The 17,214-nt window shown below is 36.9% G+C and overlaps 1 protein-coding gene across 2 annotated transcripts in view; it reads right to left on the reverse strand.

The window, feature by feature from the left end:
- scube3 (signal peptide, CUB domain, EGF-like 3) overlaps window positions 1-17,214 on the reverse strand; it is a 112,280-nt gene that overhangs the window by 10,142 nt on the left and 84,924 nt on the right. For both annotated transcript variants that reach the window (XM_051880599.1, XM_051880598.1), the window contains 7 exons: window positions 12,619-12,735; window positions 7,988-8,110; window positions 7,643-7,759; window positions 7,444-7,539; window positions 5,345-5,461; window positions 2,555-2,713; window positions 1,535-1,738 (listed from right to left, as the gene is read on the reverse strand). In XM_051880599.1, coding sequence (XP_051736559.1) covers window positions 1,535-1,738; window positions 2,555-2,713; window positions 5,345-5,461; window positions 7,444-7,539; window positions 7,643-7,759; window positions 7,988-8,110; window positions 12,619-12,735 — 933 coding nt within the window. The remainder of the gene's footprint in view (window positions 1-1,534; window positions 1,739-2,554; window positions 2,714-5,344; window positions 5,462-7,443; window positions 7,540-7,642; window positions 7,760-7,987; window positions 8,111-12,618; window positions 12,736-17,214) is intronic.

Here is a 17,214-nt window from a genome sequence, read left to right on the forward strand (position 1 = left end):
TGTAACCAGAGACTTTTGCAATAATTTACTATTACTAAATAGCAAATATTTCCTAATAAACTAAACTTTGATTTAGTTTGTTTTGTTTCTATTGCATTTTGACACCAAATTCTGTTCATTTTACAGATTTTGCATAAAACCAGACAAGTTTAGGCAAACGGAGTCCCAGTGAAATCCACTGTGGCAGTAGTTTTCTATATGCTACAGGTTAAAGGCACAATATGTCATTTTTTGCCACTAGAGGTCACTTGTTCAAAACAAAGGTGTAGCTTAATGACACCTTGATTTCGCGGAATCATGGGAGGTGTTGTCTTCACATCTACAGCCAGTGAAAAGGAATCCGACGGGAAATCATATTCATGGATATTCATATTCTGCTTACTTCTCTGGATTTAAACATTCTTGGAAACATTAGGGATAATGTAAGTACACAAGTCAACAAAATATATAACATTGTTCTACTGGTTTTTGGATATTTTAATCCAAAAATCTTACATATTGTGCCTTTAAGTGTTTTGAACACTACTGCAGAAAAATTTCATATGTTTATGTAAATTTCATATGTTTATGGCAAAAAAACCTTCTATGGAATATAAAAGCAAACAACACATTTTCAAAGAGAAAAAAAAAAACACTGTCATAATATTCTCAGAAATAGCTCCTCTTTGTAGACCTAAAGACTTCATAAGTGTCTAATTTAAGTCTCAAATGAATCCACCTTTTTCTTAATGAGCCCACTGGGTGTTAGATTATGGGAGGCAATTCCGGTTTGGGGAAGTTCGACTCAAAAAGACTGAAACAAATCATTTCAAATCATAAGCCTACGCTAGAAATAATCCTTATCCTTCACTTTGACTGAATGAGCGGTACAATTTCCTTCATGTTCTATTTTCAGACGTCAGCTTATGGTATGACATGGTATAACAAAAATATCTATGGCAAGACCTCTTTTGAGTCGCTGCATTCTTTTTCTCCGGATTATTTTCTTTTTTCCTTTGTATTCTGCTCTAACAGTATGAAATGCTCTCCTGATTTCATTTATGACAGAGGTCTTCAACCCAGCTCATGGAGGCCCACTGCCCTGCAAACTTCCAACCTGCTTCAGCTTGTGATTTTCAAGCAGTCCTGAAGAGCTTGATTATCTGGTTCAGGTGTGTTTGATTGGGGTTGGAGCGAAACTCTGCAGGACAGTGGGCCTCCAGGAGCAGGGTTGAAGACCTATGATTTACAATATATCCATGCAAGTTTTTATATCTTGAGTTTGTTTGATTTTTAGTAGATGCTCTTGTTCATTCTTATGAATTGATACTATGTTTTATGATATGGCACTCTTACATTTACATTTATACATCTGGCAGGCGCTTTTATCCAAAGTGACTCTGCATTCAAGGTATACATTTACATTTTATCAGTTCTTGCTTTTGCGTTGCTAGCACCATGCTCTACTGTTTAAGCTCTATGAAGCCCTTGCATCCAGTTGCAGTGGAAAAGGGGGTTCATGAATAACAGACCCCACTCACTCTTCCGTTCTTACCACAGCGGCCGCTGTCTTTCTCTCGGCCTGGTCCGCAGTTCTCCTGCCTCAATGCAGCCTGGGGGAGCTTCTGTGCGACCTCATACTCCAATCCAGCCACGCGGATGAGGAAACGCTCCTGGTTAATGGACTTTTTCAGCGCTTTAATGTACGACTTCATCTGCTGCTCCATGCGCTGCCTTTGACACATCATGTTACAGTTCCCTACAGGAGAACAAGATTAACTTTAATGCAGTGCACTTCCATGTTCATCCTGAGCAGTTGTCTGTACTAGGGGTGTGATGAGATCTGCTGTCTCGCGAAATTGAAATTAGGATAGAATATGCCACCGCTACGTTTACATTACACCTCCACTACTGTTATATAAAAACCATTTAATTCTGTTGGATAACAGTCACTTCAATCCCATCCAGCTCATCCAACACGAGCAGCAGAGTCGTACGTAGTGCAGCAGGAATCAGAGTTCACAGATCATGTGACGAGAGTAAGTGACGAGATGACTGACAAGACCATAGCGGAGGTTTTGTTGCACAACAAAGTCTAGTGTCTGACAAACGTCTTATCTTGTAGAATGCGTGCTCAGCACCGCCACTCCCTATTCACAAAATTGAAAGTGAAAGTAAACCGAGAGTGCGGTTCTCATATGAAATAATGCAGGAGAGAAGCCAGTCAGTTGAGTTCGATAATTCATTACAAGATGATTAGTTATTTCCGATGTATAGTATTTTTCTAGACATGTATTTCATCATTGAGGATTTCCTAAAAATACTATGTAAAAATCTCATCTCATTCTTGTCACACACACACACACACTGCCAACCGTGGACACATTTTTTTTTTCTTTCTGTGGCGCCAGGGAGAGATTGAGGGGTTAGGTGCCTTGTTCAAGGGCACCTCAGTCATTTCCTGCTGGTATTGAGAATCGAACCTGCAACCTTTGGGTTACCAGTCTGACTCTCTAACCATTAGTCCATGATTGCCCCCTAGGTGTTTATTTCAGGCGGAGGATGCAAGACTCACCAGTGGTTTCCCCTGGCTTGACTTCGGCCTCCAGCTCTAGAGTGATGCGTGTGACCTCTTTGCTTGACGGGTTACGTGCTCGACGCCCTTTGGCCTTCTTAGACGAGTCACACTTCAGGTTAACAAATGTGACTAGGCAGTTGTTGCATGGTTGACCACCTACAAATCACGTTATTATTCACACAAAGGACATTTAAATGTCAGTTTCACATTTTGGAGTGGCATTGTTAATTGATTATGTCAACAACTCAATAACTGTTTTAAATATATTAAGTGAAATTTAGAATATGTGAGATTTAAAGGTAGTTCACCCAGAAATGAAAATTGTCATCATTTACTCAACCTCATGTTTTTCCAAGCCTTTAAGTTTTTGGTTATGATATGATTACTTTATGGTGAACACATCATCATATAAAGGCATTTATTCACATAAACACAGATACTGTACATAGATATGATAAACACAAAAGCTTGTGCATCACGCTCTAGAACAAACTTCAGTAAACTGCAAAAATTATGTTCTTCCACAGTATTTTTGTCTTGTTTTTCTTTACAAATATCGAAACATTCTTAAATCATGATATATTTACTTGAGAAGCAAAACGGCGGAAGTCTTTTTTTCTGAAAAATTGATCAAAATTAAGTGGCTTCATGCCTAAAACAATGATAATTAAAAGAAAATGGGGTCAGAAAAATAAACAGAATTATTGTAAAAATGTAATTAGTTGAGTTCACTTAGAACTGGTGGAAACTGATTGCCTTAAATTTAGCAAGTAAATTAGCTCTAATTAACACACACTTACAGAGCAAAACAGAGAAAAAACAGTGTTAAAAAGTCAAGTGTCAAGAGCCCAACTAAAGCAAACACTGATCACCATAATGTGACAACAAACTTATTATTTTCAATAAATCATCAACATCTAAACCTATGATTATTCTAAATAAGAACTGTTGTGCACATATGAAAATAAAGTAAATTTTGGTTTGTAACAAGTGAAGCTGTTTTGGGGTTGTTTAATCATCTTATGTTGAGATCTTGAAAGATGTTTCATGTTCTGTTGGGATTTAAAGGGTTTCTGTTGTGTTTTGTGAGGTTTAGAAGAGTAGAGCCTGTGCTTCAGTCCAGGAAAAGACCAGAAGTATTGATAATATGCTGCATGTTGCTTTATTTAAAATGCAGTAACTGTGTTGCAGTGATGTCTATTAGCTACTTATTTGATGTTTTTAGTTTTAATTACAGTAATTTCAGTTCAATTTTAGATTTCACAGTATTTGAAAAGTATTTTCAGTTTAATAAAAACACTGTTCATTTTCATTGTCCCAACACTCTTGTATGTCTTTGTATTAACAACTTACAACTTTTTGTTTAAGTTCAGTGTACTTAAATCTTTAAAGGTGTTTGCCCAACCTGCTGGGTAGTTTTATTTAACTCAAATATCATTTAAAAATGACTGTATTGCTTGCTTAAAATGAACCCAAAATATGTTGGAAATGAACATTTATTAATACGTTTAATAAATGAACATTTATTAATAAGTTTAATGTATAATAATCAAACAATAAACATTTATTAAATTGCTTATTAATAAATGTTCACCTTTTGATTGTTACCTCTAGTAATTATGTGTCTGATTTTTAATTTCCAACATATTTTGGGTTCATTTTAAGCCAGCCATATAGTGATTTTTAAACAATAGTTGAGTTAAATAAAACTACCCAGCACGTTGGGCAAACATTTAACCCAACTGCTGGGTTAAAACAACCCAATCGCTGGGTTTGTCCATTTTCAAACCAACTTGGGTTGTTTTTAACCCAGCATTTTTTAGCGTGTAATAAAGCATAAAAATACCATAATATGTTTGCAGATATTTAGGAAACATGCTAAGTTCACATACTCGTTTCTCCGAAAAACAATGCTACATCCAGTTATTCTATTTCGAAATGTGTGTTTTCCATGTCGGAATGTCTGTTTTTTTTTTTTTGTCTGTGTGATCCCGCCTACTGCCAATTTACCCAATAGTATTCCGACACTCCAGGTTGCCAGTCTGATGGAAAACAAAGCTTATTGCAACCATGGAAGCCAGCAAACTGGGACCTTTAAGCTGACTGAACTAGGTACTCAACTTCTAAAATGTGTTACCAATACTCAGGTTTAACTCTACTTACCTGTACTAAGTGGTAGTAAGTTTTATCAACTCAAAAATGATGAGCTAATTTACTTGCTAAATTTAAGGCAATCAGTTTCCACAAGTTTTCTGAATGAACTCAACTGATTACATTTTACAGTGATTTAAAGAGTTTATTTATCCCATGAGAGACATTTTATACTTGTTTTTATGAGGTTTGTTCTAGCATGAGACACACAAGCTTCCATGTTTACCATGTGTGTATGTATGTGCGTCGATTATTGTTTAGATGTAAATAAAAGCCTAAATTAAAATGGTTCATAATATAAAGTGAGTCTTTACAAGACCTGGATTAAACCACTCAATTCATATGAATTCATTTTACAATGCCACCGTAACCTTTTTGGTTATAACCTTACATTTCAGTTTGTGTTTTCGAAGACTAACCAAAGTCTTACTAGTTTGGAAAAACATGAGGGTGAATAAAAAAATGACAGAATTTTGATTTTTGGGAGAACTATCTCTTTAATGTCCCAGTTATCATTGTCTATGTAGCAAAACAAGAACGCAACTCCCTCAACAAATAGTTTACAACCTTATTCCACTACAGGGACCATCAAAATGACATGGTACCCTTCATTTCCTGGCCCCTATGACCTCTGACCTGGCCCGATCTGTCTGCCGTTGTCCTCTGCCCTCCCCTTATGCTTCGGGTGCAGGTGGCATTTGGCGTTCTTGATCCGAAAGGATGTCGTCTGCTTCACTGGAGGAGCCTGAGTCTCTACAACCAAACAAAGAGGCCTTGACACAAAACCCGACATGATTCATATAAAGCCCTTACTGACAACTACTAGCTAACTACATTCATTCACAGCTGCTAGCTCACTACATTAAACATGCTTGATTGAAAAAATAAAACCATCTGGGCTGGTTTGTGGTCTTTGAACATTTGAAGCAGATTCATGTTAGCTTCATGAACACTTATGAGGAACAGCAATTTGGGATCATAGTGTGCCGTGACAGGCATCCTAATGTGAAACGAGTCTGACATCAAAACAAACATCAGGCATGGTAAATAAGTTTCTAATTTGCCAAGCGCATAAAGTGATCATGTAATTGGACAGCTGTGATGTATCTGTCATTATGTTTCTCGGAATCATCGGCTGCAGCTGTTCAAAAGAAACGTCTCATCGGTTTCCAGGTTCTGTTTGCTGGCACTTTCAACAAAATACTAAAATAGGGCCTGAATGTCTTAGAAAATGTTTTTTTCCCCCTCATTTTCAGCTAATGATCAGTGAAATTGAGGAGCTTAACATTTAAAAAATGTTGACTGTTAACCACAGGAGATAAATTAATATATGATTTGTTTTATTTTCTATTTATTTTATATGTGGCATCCATTACCATGGGGAATATTTTGAGGGTGATTTGTTTGATATATTACCATTAAAAACAACAAAATTAATCAGACAAAAAAAAAAAAAAAACTTGCCTGCAGGTAACAGTGTTGCAAGTTTAGCATTAATTAAGGCATTATAACACAGGTGAACAGGGTAAAAAATTTAACTGATGATAATATTTTGTATTACAAGTTTTCACATTTAATTAGACAGTGCAAATGAGGCACGGTCTAATTAAATGTGCACTAATTTGCATCAAATTCCAGAACAAAAATCTGAACATTGAATAAAGCCAGGTTCAAAATTCTTGTTTCATTTTGTTGACATATTAGTGTTAAATGTTTTTACAGATATTTTGGATATCTCTTTTTATTACGCCATGAATCAGAAAACAATGTGAACAGCCAGAAAAAAATACATTTTCACCATGTTTTTAGGATTAAAATGTTATGATAATGATTTATGAACAAACCCCTCAGTAAAAACCTTCAGAATATAGTTAGAAATAAAACTGTAAATTTTGGTGTATGTAAGTGCTGCTGAAGTGGAGAAAAAAACTTTTAACCCTTTAAAGATATGTATTGTAATTGAAATCTACAGACGCAAATAGATAAAGTGGAAGAAAATAAACACTTAAAGTTAATTTTGGATGTTTTCTTTCCACTGGCCTGAAACAACATGTTTTCAAAAAGCCAAACAGCCTAAAATTTCAAATTTGACTGGCGGATGGAAAAAATATATATTTTTGCCTGTAGTGTCTTGCCTTAAAGGGATAGTTCACCTAAAAATTTAAATTTTGTCTTCATTTACTCACCCTCATGCTGTTCCAAACCTGTATGAGTTTCTTTTTTTCTGTTGAAAACTAGATATTTTAAAGATATTTAAAATATCTTTAAATATATTTTTGGTAACTATACACTTATGGCACCCATTGACTTCTATAGTATTTGTTTTTTCCTACTATGGAAGTCAATGGGTGCCATTAACTGTCTGGTTACCAACATTCTTGTTTTGTTTTCAACAGAAGAAAGAAACTCATACAAGTTTGGAACAACTTGAGGGTGAGTAAATGATGACAACATTTTCATTTTTGGGTGAACTATCCCTTTAAGCTGATACTCAACAGAATCTAGCTAGCTTATGGCCAAATGTTGGTTTGTAGTTATTGACACACACATAGTTAATATATTTAATAATTTCTATAACATATCAAACCGTATTTACAACCTGTATGGGTACTTATACTGTTAAAAAAGAAATACAGTGAGACAGCAAAGTGTACCCTATTTGTAGACCATTAGTCATCAAGATTCATTTGCTCTTGAGATAAGGAAGGTGTTAGAGGACGTGTGTATTATCTTACCTATGCAGCTCTGGATGCTGCTTGTGTTTAATTTGCTCTGGGATTTACCTCGCAGGATGGGTATTCCACAGCTAACGGAATAACTGTTGTCTGATTCTGTGAAACGTACAATGAAAACTGGCATTAGAGTTGAACGTTCAAGTGTGTTATGCTGTTACAAACATTAAAATTAGGTATTCTTTGGGATATTAGTATGTACCTGATAGATAATGTGCTTTGGACGCACATGTGAGAGAGCAGCTCTCTTTTTTCCCCATCTTACTGCAAGTGAGGGTGGCTTTGGGGGCCACCAGATTGGACGCACATTTCACGGGCTCTGTATGATGTGCAGAAACTACAGGTTTGACTCAATAACATGGAATTTGTCCTGTATTAGTATGCATTAAAATTATTGGTCCTATAATTTTTGCAAAGACAAGCAGTTGACACATTTATGACACATGGAACTGAAAGCACTCTTTGGCATTTGCATCTGAACCATAAGTTTTCAGTTAGGTTATAGTGGCATCTGAATGGCCTCTAGGTGGCACTCTTGTCCACATACCGATACAGTCCTTCTTGTTCCAGTGCAGTTTGTAACCAGGAGGGCAGGTACACTCGTAACTGCCCAGAGTGTTCACGCATCCGAATTTACAGCCGCCCCGGTTAATGCTGCACTCGTCAATATCTACAAAACAAAACAAACAATAACAAATAACTGATCTATGTTATAAAGGTCAATTATTAAAACAATAATGACATAATAGGTTTTCAAAGCAAAACTAATCTTGAGGTTTGAGAAGGCTTATAGTAAAGTCTAAATGAAGCTTATATAAGCATTTAAATACATCGTTGAATGTTTTTAATCTTTTTGGTCTTTTATCTAAAACTTTTATTTGATGTTATTCAGCACAATTTTCAACTTTGTTTTCACTTTACATTAAAATAAATGATTGATTGATTGATTTAAAGAAAGATATGGCCATTCAGCTGAATTTACTGTATGCACACTACCTGGATAAACTAGGGTTGCCAGGTTTTCACAACAAAACCTGCCTGATTGCTACTTAAAACTAGCACAAAACTAGCCCAATCGCATTTCAGGTGGGGTCCCCCAGTAAAATTCACATTCCAGGGGCTAAATATCATGTTATTTGGGGTCACTTTAATCCGCTGACATAAAAAACCCTGCGGCAACAGTGTTAAAGTAGCTCAATCCTGCGGGAAAACCGCAGACTTGGCAACACTGACTGCAGTATAGAACCAGGGCTGCATTCAGCCCCCACTTAACGCTGCAAATCGTTTTTTTTAAAATGGAAACGGTGGTGCGTTGAACACCCTGTTCTGATGATGCAAGAGTTGCAACTATGGCAGCTGAGAAGGCCGTTCTTTGTTTTCTTTTTGAAGAATTTTCGGAGCCTGATTCAGTCGGTATAAATACGTGTTTAATACTGCAAAATACGCTCAATGTTACAGTCACTGTCCTTGCCATCCAGAATAAAAGAGAACACATTTGTACATTTGACTTTACTTGGACACATTGTGCGAGCTGTCTCTTTAATACCGTGTGGTTTATATACGTGTTGATGCTGATTGGGCTGACATTTTTGACACACCCACCAAACAAGAGAAAATGTATCTCAAACCCCACTGTACACCGTTGCACACCATTTCCAGGAAACATGTCATTCAACCCGGAAACCGTAGCAAAATGTTGTGCACCGGTTTAAGCTTGAACGTACTCCAGAACAGCCCACACTGTATCCCACAACGCACTGCAATCCATTTGACCTTCCATTTCCAGTGTGACGAGTTTCACTACATAATTAAATCTGTGAGAGTTCAGTGCATGAAGTGTAAATTTCACAAGTAATTACAAACAAATGGCAAGTAACATTGAATTAAATGTGACATTTTAAAGTAGAAAACATACTTGTAAAACATACTCTAATAAACTTTGTTTTATTTACAACTTAAAAAAAACCAGTAGCAAAGAAACAAAGAAAGAAAACCAAAGACTAATGGAAGAAAACAACGAAGATAGTTTGATCGAGTGTATTAGAAACAGAGTCAGAGAGGAAAAGTGTGTTTCAACAAATCCGCTTTCTGAAAGGTGGGAGTTTCAAGAGTTTTTGAGTGTTTCTTTAAAGAATAAAGAGCTTGCTTGCTAGGCTAGTCTGGTTTCCCTTCTCTTTGTCATTCTCTTGTTCCCCATCAGATTTGAACCAGCTCCAGGCTAAACCTTTGACTTTCACATTTCCTTTCCCTGTCTGGATCCCAAGCCTTCATTAATTTAAAGATTAAGAAAGAGAAAATCAACGTTAGGCTGACACGTCTATAGCTAAAAGTCCTTTTTAGGGCAGGTCAGTCCACTTGGTGACCATCTTGGTAACACCATCAGGCAGCTATTTTCAATTCATGCAAGCCCAGCTCGCATCAACCTGAATGAAGAAAGACCAAAACCAGAATATACTCTGTACTATTACTGTAAACTCTGCAACAATCACAGGTACTGCAAGGGGGCACAGGAGATCAGCAGGAGAAAAAACAAAAAAATCTGTGGCAACAGCGTTCGAGTGTGTGAATGCAGTTGGCTCACTGCCTTATATAAAGCGGCACAGAATGCCAATTCCTAAAATATCCTTCTTCAGACCATTGACTTTGCACCATCTAAACAAGCCCGACACAGAAGATCCTCGACACAGAAAAGCACCTCATCAGCAGACGGCATCAAAAGCTGCTGTTGTGAACTCGCCGCTCCCCTTTAACAACAGCACAAACATCGTGTCTACACCGGACACAACCATGAAATATGTCAGAAACAGAACAAGGCATCAGTTTACTTGAGGGATTTGTTGTGCCGCGCCACACTGCATCCACTGTAGACAGCATCAATGAATATAATGTGTCTTTAGTCACATTGTGTGGCGCTGCTCACGTCTGGTATAGACACGATAAATGTGAAGTGTTTTTTATTGCAGGTTTTTTCTATTTAACACCTAAACTTAAACACTACAACAACTACCTTACTAACTATTAATAAGCAGTAATTTAAGAGTTTATTGAGGCATAAGTCATAGTTAATAGCGAATATGTGTTCCCCAAACTAAAGCGTTACAAAAAAAACTTTCAGTTTTTATTTTTAGCAAAGTTATTTGATAGTCAGAGGTGATTTGAGGACTTTTTAAAAGGTTTAAAGGGAGGAGTGACCAAAAAAGTTTGAGAACCACTGAACTAAACAGAGCGTTACTGACAGACTGGGAAGAGAGGTGCTGCAACGAGGTCAAATATGAGAAAAATAATGTGTTTTGCATTCAAGCATGAAAACCTGTTCTAGTAGAGCCCAAAAACAAAATCAAGTCTTTGAAAAAGGACACAATATGGCCTCTTTAACATCTATTTCCCTGCAGATAAGCCGTCAATGGGAAACTGATGACCATTCTCTGGAAACAAAAGAGAGAACTTCATTAATCTGGGTTTATCTAAAAGCTAACAGAGAGAAACACATTCATTATTTCTGGTCCTCTCAACAATAGTAAGACATATACATCACTAAATGAACTGTCCTCATCTGCTTAATCAACCCTAAAACAAGTGCACTGAAGCAGCCAATTCTGGCTGAGAGCCGGCCATCAATTAAATTCAAAGGGAAAATTTTTATATTTTTTCTTGTTTTAAGCATAAATTCACTTAATTTTTCAGAAATCAAGACTCTATATCTTAACTCACTTTGCTTCTCAAGTAAATGTATCTTTATTTAAAGGGATAGTTCACCCTAAAATGAAAATAAAGTCATTTACTCACCCTGGTGTTGACCTAATGCTGTATGCCCTTCTGTCTTTTTAAGATCAAAAACGGAGAATTTTTAAAAAAGTGTCTATATAATGGCAGTGAATTGCGACCAGCATCAAGCTTTTTAAAATAGAAACAAAAGCATCACAGAATGATCCCATGCGACACATGCCGTATATTCCAAGTGTTCTGAAGGTATATGCTAGGTTTTGGTGAAAAACAAACCGAAATTTAATGTATTATTTAACAAATACCCTGACCTTGGCTGTTGGTCTTCTGTGGTCACTCCGACTCGCCCAGAAAATCAAGATTAACAAAAACATGACATGAAATACAATCCATGTACTCTGAGGTGAATATATCCATTGTGTTCATCACAACAAAAAGTTATCGCATTCACATCTTTCATTCTGCTTTTTTGGGGATTTCTAGGTGTTGTATTTTTATGTTGCATATTTATTAATCTTGATTTTCTGGGCGAGTCGGAGTGAACACAGAAGACCAACGGCCAAGGTGAGTGTTTTTGTTAAATAATACATTAAATTTCAGTTTGTTTTTCACCAAACCCTATCGTATACCCCCAGAACACTTGGAATATACAGCATGTGTCGCATGGGATCATTCTGTGATGCTTTTGTTTCTATTTTAATAAGCTTGATGCAGGTCGCCATTATATGGATGAGAAAAAGAATGACAAACTGCATTAAAACAACACCAAAGTGAATAAATGACTTAATTTTCATAACTATCCCTTTAAGAATGTTCAGCTATTTGTACTGGAAAACAAGACAAAAATACTGAGGAAGAAAATTGCTTTTTGCATTGTATGAGACTTTCAAGAGACCTTCATCTTGACCATCCAAAAGTAATAAGTATCAGTTATTTCACAGATATACCTGCAAATATCTATGTTACTTGCTTTTTATCTAGTTAGGTGCCTTACACCAACCTCTGAATATCTTTTAAAGATTTGTTCAGGGACTGCTGCCCGAGGAAACTAAAGAGCATTTATATGGGAAAGTCTCAGTTTTCATTGGATGTGTTTGCCCAAGATCCTAACAAGAAGAGTTAGTGGGTCTACCAACATGAGTTTCCTATAAGAAGTTTCTCTACACTGCAAAAAGTTCCTCCTCAGTATTTTTGTCTTGTTTTCCAGTACAAATATCTAATTGTTCTTAAATCAAGATATATTTACTTGAGGAGCCAAATGATGTTAGATAACTTTTTAGATAACACGTTAAATGAATTTACGCTTTAAAAAGTCTTTTAAAATTAAAGTGTTAAATTAAGTCTTAATATCTTAAGTAATTTTGCTTTTCAAGTAAACATATCATGATTTAAGAATGTTTAGATATTCTTGAAACACAGAAACTCTCAATAAAAATCCCATAATGCATCACGTACCTCCGCAGTGAGCCACGCCGTAGAGGATGTAACCTTTGTGGCAGTAGCACTGGAAACTTCCAGGTGAGTTGACACATGTGTGGTCACAAGTCCGGTCAAATGAGCACTCGTCTGTATCTGCAGAAACATCAAACGCAAGCACTTTCATTCATATAACTGTTGAATTCACACTGTAGCATGGAAAATTTTGAAGCCCTCAAAACATCAGAGCGGTAGCCACGATGAACAGTACCATGTGGCGTCCTTCCCCTCAACTCCATCTGATGTCAATCATTTCAGTGTAATCCCCAATTTAGGCCTTAATAAACCCTCTGCTGTTCATTAACACACATTACCTGGCTAGAGCCAAGGTATTTAAACCCCTCATCCTTATTTCCTCAGAACATATGGAAATGATTTACCCTTAAACGCTCCCCCGTCTGCTGTATTACGGCATGTGTCATAACTTAAGACCGTTTCGGGTTGGTCTCTGGATTTTGTTGACTGCCACCTCACTCATTACTGCAGAAGTTCCCTGTTCACCTCATCTATGCCTAGGTGAATCCCATGAAAAAATGTCTAGGTCATATTTCACCCCAAAATTGCATATTTTTTAATGATAGCGACACTGATGCAAAGTTGTAGTCTATGTGTGTGAATGAGTTAACAAGGTTAACTCAAGTTTATTAACAAGCCTTTAGCGTTTTGGTAGATCAGTTCAGTTCAGGCCACATTGTCCTCAAGTTAAAGTACCTCCAAGTGTGGTACCAAGAAGCAGCGTAATCAGTCTTGAGGCTTGAGAAAGCACTGCTCCATGAATGAAGGTTAGACAATCAATACACGCCCCAGAAACTCTTGTTCAATCTAACAAATCACCTCGCTGGTGTCTGCACTGTTTCTTGCCTTTGGTGAACATCAATTCTGGGATTGGATGTGACTGCAGTGGGGCTGATATCACTCAACTGCTCAGTTGGAGAATAACTTTGAAGGGCTTTATAGACTCCACAGGCAAAAATAAATAACCCCACATGCTTCTGAGGAAACTCAACTCTGCCTGGATTTAGTGTAAAAAGTCAGACTTCACTTGTTTTCCAAAGGCAACTGAAGCCAAACAACACCCTTGACCGGCATGGACTTCTAAGAGGTTTAAATTATACATTTGGGCAGTTGAAATGACATGTCAAGCAGTATCAATAGATGTTTCCATCCAAAAGCTGGGATTTAAACTTATGCGCAAAATTGGAATATCGCATAAACATTTGCAAATAAGCAGCGTTTTCATCCCATCTGTTCAACAGAACAAAACAGTCACTTCCTGGGACATTGGCACAAAATATCTGTAATAAAAATGTTGCTGCAATCGGGGAAGCCACTGTGGCTCTTTTTCCTACATCATAAATGACTTGCATCTTAAGGTGATGCAATGCAATGTTGCCGATTGATGTTGCCTGGGCACTTTCCCATTGAGAATAGGCAACACATTTCTGTCTGGATACTTTAGATCAAAATTTGTTGCCCATTCTCAATGGGAAAGTGCCCAGGCAAGATCGCTCGGCAATACTGCTCAAAAAGTTGTCCCGTCTATCATCACCTTCAGAGTGTGCAGACAAAATGCAATAAATGCTGTCATGTTATCTTGCGTTTGGATGCTGGTGTTTGGGAACACAATCGTGTAGAGTTGGGGTACTCAGACTCAAGTAAAACTTTTCGTGGACTTGGACTTGTCGTGGACTCGGATGCATTCTCTGACTCGAGCATTTACAACTCGAAAAATGTTAAATGGATTCCAGGGATTCAGTGAAATATGCTGGGGACAGCTGACGGAATTGTCACTGGCCAGATTGGGTCAGTACTGCTTTCACACTCACAGAAAGCGCCTATCAGTCAGCATGCAAATGCCGAATTAAGTTCTCTTTCGCATCTTATTGTGCTTCTACACACTTAAATACACACAGTTACTGCATGTCAAAATACCCGTCTGAGTGAATATTCACGTAAACACAGTCAGTTATGTCTTAAGTGAACGTAAACAGTTGGGAGAAAATCAGATGTGTCAGTGTATTGGATCTGTGCATTAGATCTTAAAGTGACAACAGCCTAATAAACCTGCTGCCGTCTGTGTAATTAATGATAATCAAACAACACACAAAAAAAAGAGAAACTGATTCACTGGTCTTGACTGAGTAACTGTTATATATAATTCATACAGTGAAGATGATTTTTAATTTGTGGCAGCGGCTATTTGCACTAGCATTAGATGCTATTTACACTAGGAGACAATAGCGATATATTCTAATTACACTATAAAAGCAGCAGTTCTTTGCAATAAGTGCAAATAGTTGTTAAGATGCTATTTATACTTGTTATAAGTAGTGGCAGTGTAATATATAATTTTGTTTCATGTTTCATGTCTTTTATTTTGTAGTTTGATTCTTGTTGCTTGTTTTTGTCATGCTTCCCTTGCTCCTCATGTGTTCCCTTAGTCAATGTGTCATGTTCTGATTAGTTGTTTATGGTCATGTGGTTTCTGTGTTCTGTCTGTCATTGGTTCCCTTGTTCCTTGTGTCAATTGGCCATTGGTTTTCTTAGTCATGTGTTCACTAAGTTCATGTATTTAAGCCTCTTGTTCTCCATGTTACTTGGTTGTGTATTGATAATGTACCCCTGCTGTTGGTGAGTGTCACGTTCAAGTCTGTTCAAGTCTGTTCAAGTCTAGTCTGCTCATGTTCAAGTCTGCTCATCATAAAGTCGGTTTATGTCCAAGTCTAATGGTTGCTTTGTTTGTTTGCTCACTTTATTTCAATAAACTGCACTTGGGTTCATCAACTCGCCTTCAGAGGACTTAATCATTACAGGCAGATACTATTTGGATGGATGCCGCCTTTTTGGGACAATAAAGCCGTCCCTACTCCTACCCCTAACCCTACCCAATAAATACATTATTATTAAACACTGGTTAGGCACTTAATTTCCACTTTTCAAATATTTTCTTCATTTTTATTGAAAATAAATGCCTTTCCGATCTGATATGTGATAGGAAAAGGGTGAAGAGCGAGTTCTGTAAAAGGCAGCTTCTAGTTTCAAAGAAAAATAAATCATAAATGAATTGAAAAATGAAACAGTTTTGAGTTGGCCCTGAGATATGGAAATGACCTTTATACACAGTGCATGCCATTGTAAAGACTGTAGGTATGTCCCCTCACAGCCTCATTTTCATCCACAAAAAAAAAATTCAATATGGCATCTACCCTGACTAAGGTCTAACAACCTGTCATATAAAACCAAGCGAAAAGCACTGCCTCAAACAGAGAGTAAAGAGGTGCATTTTCGGCTCTTCAGGTCCCAATAGGCTTTTTCCATTCACCAAGCTAAACCCGACTGCCTGGAGTTCATACATTTATATCGATGGATAAGTCAAGTCCCGCCCTATAGCTTTTTACATTCGAAAAGCTGTTTCACTCAGAAATATGTCACAATACAGAAGTCGGCCATAACTTCCATTACATGACTTTAAGTTTGCTGAGCAGAATACTAATTATGAGATGATGTGAAATCAAACATGAAAATGGCAAGATGAAATAGAGGTTTGATTTTAGTACATTTGTTTGTTAAAACTGACATTGTTTTTTATTGAGTTGTTAAGGATTTTTTATATAAAAGATATCAACAATGAAATACAGTATTGTTTAGTTGAACTCGTACTCGACTCAGGTGGACTCAAACCCAACACTACAATCATGTGAGATGCTCTGGGAAGGAATTAAACCAAATCATTTTGATGACAGACTTTGGCTCAGGCATTTCAGAATGACCAAACCAACATTTGAGATGCTGTGTGATGCGATTGGTCCACTGGTTAGTCCAGTTATCTAATTACATCCTCTGTTGAGGCAAAGTCATGTCAGTTTTTGTTGCGCATCGAGGGATTTATGTGATTCGGTAAATGTGATTCCATCATAGTTCATGTGCATGTCTTCTTATCAGATAAAAAAAACTGTCTGCCTTAACTGAGCGTGTAAGTTTTTTATGTACATTTTTACAATGTGCACATTTTGACGTTTCCATCCAGCATTTTTTTTATGCGACATCCCAAAATGTGCATAAAAATAGGTGGATGGAAACATAGCTAGTGTGACATGCTATACTTCATCTAAAACAATTTAAAACAACATTTTTTATGTGTCCAGACTTTGGTAGCGTCATTAAAAAATGATTAGAAAAAGTGCAAAAAAGTTATAGCACCTAAAATTGATTGCTGAATGAAATGTTCATGTTATTTGTCAACTATCCAATTATAATCTTACCTGCTTCAGAGCACCAGATTTAAAACAACAGGTGTTAAATGTAAAAAATAAAAACTTTTTGAAGGTCAGACTGTGTTGCTAAGATGCCAGAAAGCTTATTTTTTAGAGCGTTTGGCCGTTAGTATGTGAGGACTGACAGCAGGTGTGTGTACGTGCAGCACCGCATTCTCTCACTCTTTTATCGCTGCATTTCAGCTCTCTGTGCTAAGTGGGTACCATGAAAAAACAACATGAAAAACTGAAAAACAGAAAGGGCAAAATTGAGGGGGGTTAGTTATATCTGAAATATTAAGATTTTCTGAAGAGTGTTTGT

Source organism: Ctenopharyngodon idella, chromosome 22, assembly GCF_019924925.1.
Source record: "Ctenopharyngodon idella isolate HZGC_01 chromosome 22, HZGC01, whole genome shotgun sequence".
Classification (NCBI taxonomy): Eukaryota; Metazoa; Chordata; class Actinopteri; order Cypriniformes; family Xenocyprididae; genus Ctenopharyngodon; species Ctenopharyngodon idella.